The sequence below is a fragment of the Elephantulus edwardii genome, unplaced genomic scaffold (assembly GCF_000299155.1).
Source record: "Elephantulus edwardii isolate Elephantulus edwardi_28Jun2011 unplaced genomic scaffold, EleEdw1.0 scaffold00120, whole genome shotgun sequence".
Classification (NCBI taxonomy): domain Eukaryota; kingdom Metazoa; phylum Chordata; class Mammalia; order Macroscelidea; family Macroscelididae; genus Elephantulus; species Elephantulus edwardii.
In genome coordinates this window covers 4,110,971-4,120,073 of record NW_006399870.1, presented here as the reverse complement: position 1 = coordinate 4,120,073, position 9,103 = coordinate 4,110,971, and the positions used below count along the sequence as shown (strand labels likewise).

General features: G+C 39.0%; 1 protein-coding gene across 1 annotated transcript in view; it reads left to right on the top strand.

Annotated features, from left to right (window-relative positions):
- Positions 1–2,160: 2,160 nt before the first annotated feature.
- Positions 2,161–9,103, top strand: part of JAM3 (junctional adhesion molecule 3) — a 28,432-nt gene continuing 21,489 nt past the window's right edge. The window contains exons 1-3 of the mRNA XM_006892854.1: positions 2,161–2,170; positions 2,395–2,460; positions 2,861–2,974. Of these exons, the coding sequence (XP_006892916.1) occupies positions 2,161–2,170; positions 2,395–2,460; positions 2,861–2,974 (190 nt within the window). The remainder of the gene's footprint in view (positions 2,171–2,394; positions 2,461–2,860; positions 2,975–9,103) is intronic.

Genomic DNA, 9,103 nt, shown 5'->3' with positions numbered 1-9,103 from the left:
TGGATTTGGTTTAATTTTCCTCAGCTTCAGCTTGAATTTGCATATGAGTAGTTGGTTGTCTGTTCCACAGTCAGCTCCTGGCCTAGTTTTGACAACTAATATTGAGCTTCTCCAGCGGTTTTTTCTGCATATGTAATCAATCTGATTCCTATGCATACCATCAGGTGAAATCCATGTGTATAACCTGTGTTTTTGTCTCTTAAAAGATGTATTTGCATTGAAGACGGTGAGGGAGAGAATAGTCTAAAAGTAGTATATTTTAGGGCATTAATAAGAGTCCAGAATGAGGGTTGCACAGTAGAGTATACTTGGGGTGGGTCTGGGGGTGGGAGTGTGCGGGGTGATTGCGTACCAATGAAGGAGATTTTCTTTTGCTTTTCAAGGGGAGGAGTGAACTGGGGGTGGGGTGGGGTGGGCGGGGAGAAAAGTGCAACAATGAATGAATGGAAGTCCAAAATCTCTGTAGATATTCATTGAAATTAATTAAAACAATGTATTTGCTATGAATAAATCATTGATAGTGCAAAATTCAGTCATTCTCTCTCCAGCTCCATTTCTGTCACTGAGTCCATGTTTTCCAACTACTGAATCTTTTTCTCTGTTCCCAACTTTTGCATTCCAGTCACCCATTATTATCAATGCATCTTGATTGCATGTTCAATTGATCTCTGTCTGTAAAAGCTGGTAAAAACTTTCTATTTCCTCTTCTTTGTCTCTGGTTGTTGGTGCATATATCTGAATGATAGTGGTATTTACTGGACTTCCTTGTATGCGTATGGATATTATCCTTTCACTCACAATATTGTATGTACTTCAAGATGGATCTAGAAATTATTTTCTTAACTATGAAGGCAACTCCATTTTTCTCACCTTTTCATCTCCAGAGTAATATATCATATGATCATCCGACTTAAAATGCCCATGCCAGTCCATCTCATCTCACCAGTGCCTAGTATGTCAATATTTATGCGTTCCATTTCTTCCTTAACAATATCTAATTTTCCTACATTCATGGTTCTCACATTTCATGTCCTAGTGTCTGTTTACAACTGTTCCTCATAGGTCTTCAAAAACCCTATGTGCAATAGAGAGCACATAGGTTAGACTAGCAGATTTGGCACCTGGGTCTGAACCTTCCTGTTGGGAATCACAAAGGAAGAGGAACAGTTGCAAACAGACCCTAATGATTGGAATGTGGACTGTGAGAAGTATGACTAGGAAAATTGGAGCTTGTTGTATAGGCATTTGCAAAATGCAATGGATTGATTGACGAGACATTTTTAATCAGACAATCATATGATCTACTATGCTGAAATGAAAAGCTGAGAAACAAAACGGGGTCATATTCATAATTAACAAGAGCATTTCTAGATCCATCTTGAAATGCAATGTTGTGAGTGATAGAATAATGTCCCTACACACACAAGGAATACTTGTTAATACCACTGTCATTCAAATCTATGCACCAGCAACCAGAGTCAAAGACGAGGAAATAGAAGATTTTTTACCAACTGTTTCAGTGGGAAATTGATCAAACATGCAATCAGGATGCACTAATAATAATGGGCGATTGGTAGGTCATACGAGGATTTACAGGAAGACAGCAGAAGAGAATCAGGGACCGATGTAAGGCACCTGACCTGGAACTACTTCCCTGCAGAGCCAGAGTCAGGAGGGCCCTTCACCCATGCTTACTGAAGGACTTGATGGGGTAGTATGGTAGACATAATTGGCAGGACTAAGATAACTTTAAAAAAAAAATTAAATTCATTGTAATGAAAGTTTACAGAGATTTAGGGTTTCTAGTCATTCATTGTTGCACTTTTCTCCCTGCCCACCCCCTCCCCACCAATTCACTCTTTTCCTTGAAAAGTAAAACTCTTTCATTGTTATGCAATCCCTTCACTGGCCTAGTGCTGCAAGCACAAAGGTTGAAGGGCCAACAAGCATGCTTGAGAAGCTGACTGATGAATTGTATCCTTTTTCCAGGATTGTTTCTGAATTGTCACCTGTTAACTTTCCTAATAATGCCCATAATCATGAATGTGGTTCTGTGAGTTCTCTGTGGCCATTGCAGTGGATCGTAGGCCCAGCAGTAGAGTAGCGAGAATATTGGGAGGGACAGTTAGTGTTGACATTGATAGATGTAGGTGCGGGAGAATGGAAATAGGTCTGTACAGTGGTTGTTAATAATGAGAATGTTTCTCTTCTGTGAAGTTAGTGGAGGTCAGATGCAGCTGCCTCCATGCAGGCCCCACTCTTTTAATAATGATGCTGGATTTCCTTGTTTTAATGGTTCATAACTGTGGTTTAAGAGAAAAACTAAACTCAATCTAGTGTCTTTGCTGTTTCTGGATGCATTATCTCTGAATTTGCTTAACTTTTTCCCTTCAGGTTTCTTGTTAGAAGCTGTGGATCTCAAATCCAGCAACCGAACCCCAGTAGTACAGGAGTTTGAAAGTAAGTAGAAAGAAAGCAAGGAACCTAGGTGTCATGGTGGTTAAAACACTGAGAAGCTAGCCTGAAGATTAGTGGTTTAAAACCACCAGCGGCTCTGTGGGAGAAAGATATACCAGTCTTTTTGTGCAAAGATTTTACAGCCGTGGAAGCTATGGCTGTCCTCTGTATAAGAGAGTCACTATAAATCTAGTTAACTTCGTGCGGTGGATATGACCTTTTATTGGCATAGAGGAGATGCTACTAGAAACATGGGCATCATCTAATGGAACTTGAGCACTCTTGGGGCCAACTGGGAACCAAAAAAACCACATATAATACCAAAGTAGGAGCTCTGGTGGCATGGTGCATTACCTAGGATGACTTCATCTCCACTGAAAGCATTTTTCTCTCTACTTTCTAGGTGTGGAGCTGTCTTGTATCATAACAGATTCACAGACAAATGATCCCAGGATTGAATGGAAGAAAATTCAAGATGACAAAACAACATATGTGTATTTTGACAACAAAATTCAAGGTATGATCCCATAATCTTCTCTCCAGCTGCCACTTCTGTTGCACCCAAGACTAGGCACTTAAAAACCAGAAATTCCCCTTTCACTGGTCTCTTATCTGAAGCTAAGTATTTCTTTCACTTGTTATGGGACACTTAAAACATACACATAAATAGTGAGACCATTATAACTCCCTGTACTTGGCACCCAGCTTCAACAAGTATCAGTTCATTATTTAGCATTTTATTCTATCCTCAGTCTAGCCTGGTTGCTGGTATAAATGATGTGAATAAATGGGGGGAGGGGGGAATCATATACCACAGAAAGAAGGCCAAGGAATTTTCTGCACATCTCCTGTAGGCCAGACATGACAGTGGTTGCCCAGGACGCCCATCTGTAGACAAGCTTTTAGATATTCTCACAGTGCTAGGAGAGGGTTGGCATCCAATTCTCTGACATTGCATGAGCTTGGGGAAATGGGATGTTAAGGATATCTTCCCAGAAGTGACACCTAAACAGAGGTATGATGCTAGTTTTCCAGGCAAGAGAGTGAAGGGGGTGTGGCATAGAAAAATATTGAGGCAAGACAGAATTCTGTGCCTAAGATGTAGATACAAAGCAGTAGTTTGACTTATTGGAGAAACTGCAAGTTCTCCACAGTAAACGAGGCCTGGAGAGAAATAGAAACAGGATGGAGAGAGATACACCACTGGATTGTGAAGGACTGATGACAAGGTAAGACTAGACATTAAGGTAAGGGACGTGAGAATCCACTGAAGCACTTTAAGAGGAAAATGATGTGATCACATTTGTGCTTGGAAATATTGTAAGTTGGAGGCAGATAGAACTAGGAGCTTAAGACAGGATCCAGAGTTCTTGAGGAGGGGCCCAGAGGAGCTGAGTGTGCTAAGCTGGAGAGACATGACTTAGCCTTAACAAGTCAATGAGAAGGAGAATTTTAAGAGGTAAGAAGTGGGACATCACTTTCCTTCAGAAAAAGGGGACAGATAAGACATTAAGGTACCAAAGCATATAAATTTATAATGGCACCTTCAGAGGTTTCAGAAAAGTTGATAGTTGAAATTTCCAAAATGGGTAAGAGATTTTGTGGAAAAAGCATAAATTCAATTTTTCCGCTTTGAGTTCTCAATATTATTGGAAATGACAAGATCTTAAAAATAGTTTTGATTTTCCATCAATGAGAAGACCCCACTACTTTTCATCTTTTGAAAGTTGGAGGTGCTATTTTGAGAAAAGAGATTGGTTTTCTTTGGCAAATTAGGCTGCCCTTGCATATACATATACATGTAATTGTAGTCATCAGAAAAACCAAGTAGAAATTTTCTTTAAAGAACTTTCTATTTCTGGCAATTAAATACTTTCTCTTAGCAATAAGGATGATTATAAGGAGTGTATATAATACCAAAATATGTTACATTAATAAATTGTAATTAATGTTATAAAACAAAATGTGTATGGGTGATTGGATGAAAAAGTGTGATTGAGAAACTTTTATTCAAATAAAAATGTTTTTAAAATTGAGAAAAAAGCCACCCAAAATATGAGCGATGGAGGAAAACTTGAGTCTGCCTGGTCTTTCTGACCCTAAGCGATGTTTTTATTTCTTGTTTGCTCACAATGAACAGATTTTCATCATCCACTGATAACAACCATATAACGAGCCTTTCTGTTAGAAATTGCCTCTGGAAATGTTCATACACTATCCTAGCCATCTTTTTATTATATTATACTTCCTGTGCTTGTCACCAGTTGTTAAGCTTAGTGAAATTACTGTCTATGCCAGTTTCTCTTCTACCTTGTTTGTCAATCTCCTCTTCTCTCCTTGACACCATTTAGCTATATTTTTGTGTATCTGTACATTTACCTACCTATTCTAGATACTTCATATAAATAAAATCATACAATATGTAGTCTTTTGTTATTTTTTTAATAAAGACACCATTCCTTTTTATGAATAGATCTGTCATATTTTACTTATCTGTTCATCAGTGTTTATATTTGTATTCCTTTCCCTTTTGGACTATAGTGAATAATGCTGCTTCAAACATTTTTGTACCAGTTTTCATGTAGGCATATGAACTCATTTCTCTTGGATATACATCTAGAAGAGATCCATTTTTTTTTTCTTTCTCCAATAAAGGTAATCAACACATTGCTAACAGTTTAATTAATATTTCCTAGAAGTACAATTTTACTGAAGATAAGGGGGGGGGGGAGTGATCACTGGAACAGTAAATTGAGAGGAAACTGCCAGAAACTCAGTCTGGATTCATTGGAGGTTGTTGATCAAGGGCTATCACTGCTTATTCCAGATAGATCTTGATTGAAAGCAGAGAATACAAGAAAGATGTTTACATGTATTTTATTAACTATGATGCAACATTCAGCTGTGTGGGTCACAATACCTTATGGACAACATTTAGAAGAATGGGAGTTCCTCTGTGTGAACTAAAAAGTAGTAATGTGAACAGAGCAAAGGGACATTGCATGGTTTAAAATCAGGCAGGGTGTGAATCAGGTTTATATCTTCACATCATACCTAGTCAGTTTGTATTACTGAACAAATAATTCAAAGAGCTGAACTGTGTGTGAAGAGGATTGTGACATCAGAATTGAAAGGAGATTCATTAACAGCCTGCATTATGTAGCTGACACAACCTTGCTCACTGAAAGCAAAAAGTTCTTGAAGTACTTACTAAAGGGTAGAATACTCAAGAGCTTTCAGTATGGATTTTAGTATCTGTGCTGTTGAAGCGAGCATGTTTCTAGTATGGATTACGCCTTACCATAAAGAAACAAAACTCCTCATAATGGGATGAAACAGTCAGTACTGTGATAGATGGAGAAATGGTTGAAGATGTCAAAGATTTCATTTTACTAGGCTCTATAATCAACATTCACAGAAGTAGCACTTAAATGATCACAGAAGGTAAATCTGCTTTCAAGGACCTTTTTAAAGTGCTAAATAAAGAGCAAGGATGTCTGTCTAAATACAAAGGTGTGCCAGATCCTTCATCTGCATGTGAAAGATGGGCAATGAGTGAGGAAGACTGAAGGAGCATTGAATTGTGATGTGGTCAAGTATGTTTGCTACAGAATGTTGGGGATGTCATTAACTGCCTAAAACAACCACATCTGCCTTGAAAAATACACAGCCAGGGCGTTCCTTAGAGGCAAGTATGAGGAGACAAGGAATGCCCTCAGTGAGATCAAACTAACAACACAGTGACTGTTGGGTCATGCACAGCCGAGGTTATGTGGATCCACTGGATTAGTCAGGTCTTCAGTCTGTTATAAATATGATGGCAGTGTATAGAAGTTGACTTTATGGCACCTATAAAAGAACAACCACAACAACAGTGATGACTACTGGTATCTTTTCTGACCATTTGTTTGTCTCATTGGAGAAATGTTCTTTGATTAGTTAGTTTGTCTAACTACCTGGACAACTGACTAGAAGAGGTCTGTATTTATTCCTGTTCCAAAAAATAGGTGACCTGACAGAGTGTGGAAATTATTGAACAATATCACACGCAAGCAAAATTTCGAGTGTTGCTTCCATGGTGTTGTTGGTTCCAGCCAAATGACATCCTTGACCATTTAAATCTTTTCTATGTTCATCATGGCTTATTAGCTTTATTGAAATAGTTGCAAGGATTTTTGTCTACTGTATTTTAAGGTGTTAGCCATACTGAAAAAACATTATTCTTAGTGAATTCATACTGGAAAACCTTATCCTAAGTGAAAGAAAGAAAGAGGAAGCTTTGGTGGTCTAGTGGTAGGGAGTCACACTGCCACATGAAAGGCGTGGTTCGAACTGACCAGCCGCTCTGTGGGAGAAGGGCAATCTATGTGTTGTGTACAGCCTTTGAAGACCCACTAGATGATGACTCATAGGTCAGCTATGATTTGGTTCTAACACAATGGCATATAACAACAAGTGAAAGAAGAGAGCCATCATTGTGCAGTGGTTAAGCATTCACTTGCTAACTAAAAAGGTCTGAGTTTTGAGCACACCAAGTAGCTTCCCATAAGAACAGATCTGGGGATCTACTCTAGTAAATATTACTGCCTTGGAAATCCTATGAGGGCTTTCTCTGTCATCTAGATTGACTATGAGTCAGAATTGCTTGGCACATGACACAGGGGGGATAGAAGCAATGATCAGCTTCAAATAAGAACAAGGGAGCTTTTTGGAGTGATGGAAGAGTTCTAAAACTAGACTGTGGTGGTGACTCCTAAAATCACTGAATTGAATTTTGTAGTATGCAAATTGTACTTCATTAAAGTGGTTTTGGAAAAAAGAGTGGGGAAGGAGTATCCAAAAATGACTGGAACATCAACAGAGAACTACTGACAGGGGGATACTGTCAATGGATATTGGCTGAAAACAAGGTACCAGTAAAATGTCCATCTGTGTTTCATTGACTATGCAAAGGCATGTGACTACGTGGATCACAACAAATTGTGGCTAACTTTGAGGACAATGGGAATCCCAGAACATTCGATTATGTTCATGAGAAATCTATAGTTGGCCCAGGAAGCAGTCATCAGAACAGAGCAAGGAAACACAGCATGGTTCAAAATTAGCAAGTGTGTGCTTCAGGGATGCATCCTGTCTCCATAACTTTTCAATCTATGTGCAGAACAGATCATTCGGGAGGCTGGGCTTTATGAGGAGGAATGTGGCATCAGGAATGGAGGAAGACTCATCAACAACTTGTGTTCCTCAGATGACACAATCTTGCTTGTCATAAGTGAGGAGGACCTGAAGCATTTGCTACAGAAGGTGAAGATCTGCAGTCTTCAATATGGATTAAAACTCAATGTCAGGTAAACAAAGATTCTCAACACTGGGCCAGTTGGCAACATCTTGACAGACAAGAGAAGAAATTGAGATTATTAACAATTTCAGCTTGCTTGGTTCCACAATCAACACTCTTGGCACCAGCAGTCAGGAAATCAGAAAACAGTTTGCATTAGTGAAATCTGTTGTCAGGGACCTCTCAAGAATGTTGAACAGCAGTGATGTCAGTCTAGAGACTTAGGTGAACCTGATCTAGGCCATTGTCTTTGTAGTTACTTGCTGTGCATGAGAGAGCAGGACAGTGACTAAAGATGACAAAAGAAGAATCAATGCCTTTGAGGTGCGGTGCTGGAGAAGAATGTTGAACGTGCCATGGACTGACAAGAGAATAAACAGGTCTGTCCTGGAGAGGATGAAACCAAGTTGCTCCTTAGAGGTAAGAATTTTGAAACTGTCTGACATACTTTGGCATGTTGCCAATAGGGACCAGTCCTTGGAGAAGGACATCATGCTTGGAAGGGTGATGGATAGTGCAGGAGAGGAAGACCCTGGAGGAAATGGATTGATATAGTAATGAGAATAGGTGTGTCAGAAGCAGATTTGCTCAGTATAGGGCAGGGTTCAGAGCTATTGTGCATAAAGTCGTTGTGAGTTGCAGGTGACACAACAGCACGTAATAACAACAATATCATTTTTGCATTATAGATTTTAATATATTTTTGAATATTACTGTTTTTGTTTGGTCTTGTCCATATGTAATATACAAATATTTTCTTTAATACCAGAGAGAATCTTTTTAGTTTCTTAGGAATATACTTTGATCTCTCTTAGAGCTAGGGATTTTTAACATTTCTTTATCCCACGCCAGTAAGAATAGCAAAATAGAACAGCAAACAACAAATGCTGGCGAGATTGTGGAGAAACTGGAACCCTTATTCACTGTCGGTGGGAATGTAAAATGGTGCAACTACTATGGAAGGCGGTATAGTGCTTTCTCAAAAAGTTGGAAATAGAAATACCATTTGACCCAGCAATTCCACTACTGGGAATATACCCCAAAGAAACCAGATCTGCCACCCAAGCAGATATATGCACATCATGTTTATCTTGGCTTTGTTCACAAAAGCAAAGAGTTGGAAACAACCTAAATGCCCATCAACAAATGAATGGATAGAGAAGCTCCAGTATAGTCACACAATGGAATACTGTGCTGCATTGAAAAACAAGGAACTCATGAAATATTATACAAAATGAGTCACAAAAGAACAAATACTGCATAGTGCCACTGTTGTAAAACGGGACTGACATCGGCTTTGGGGGTAGA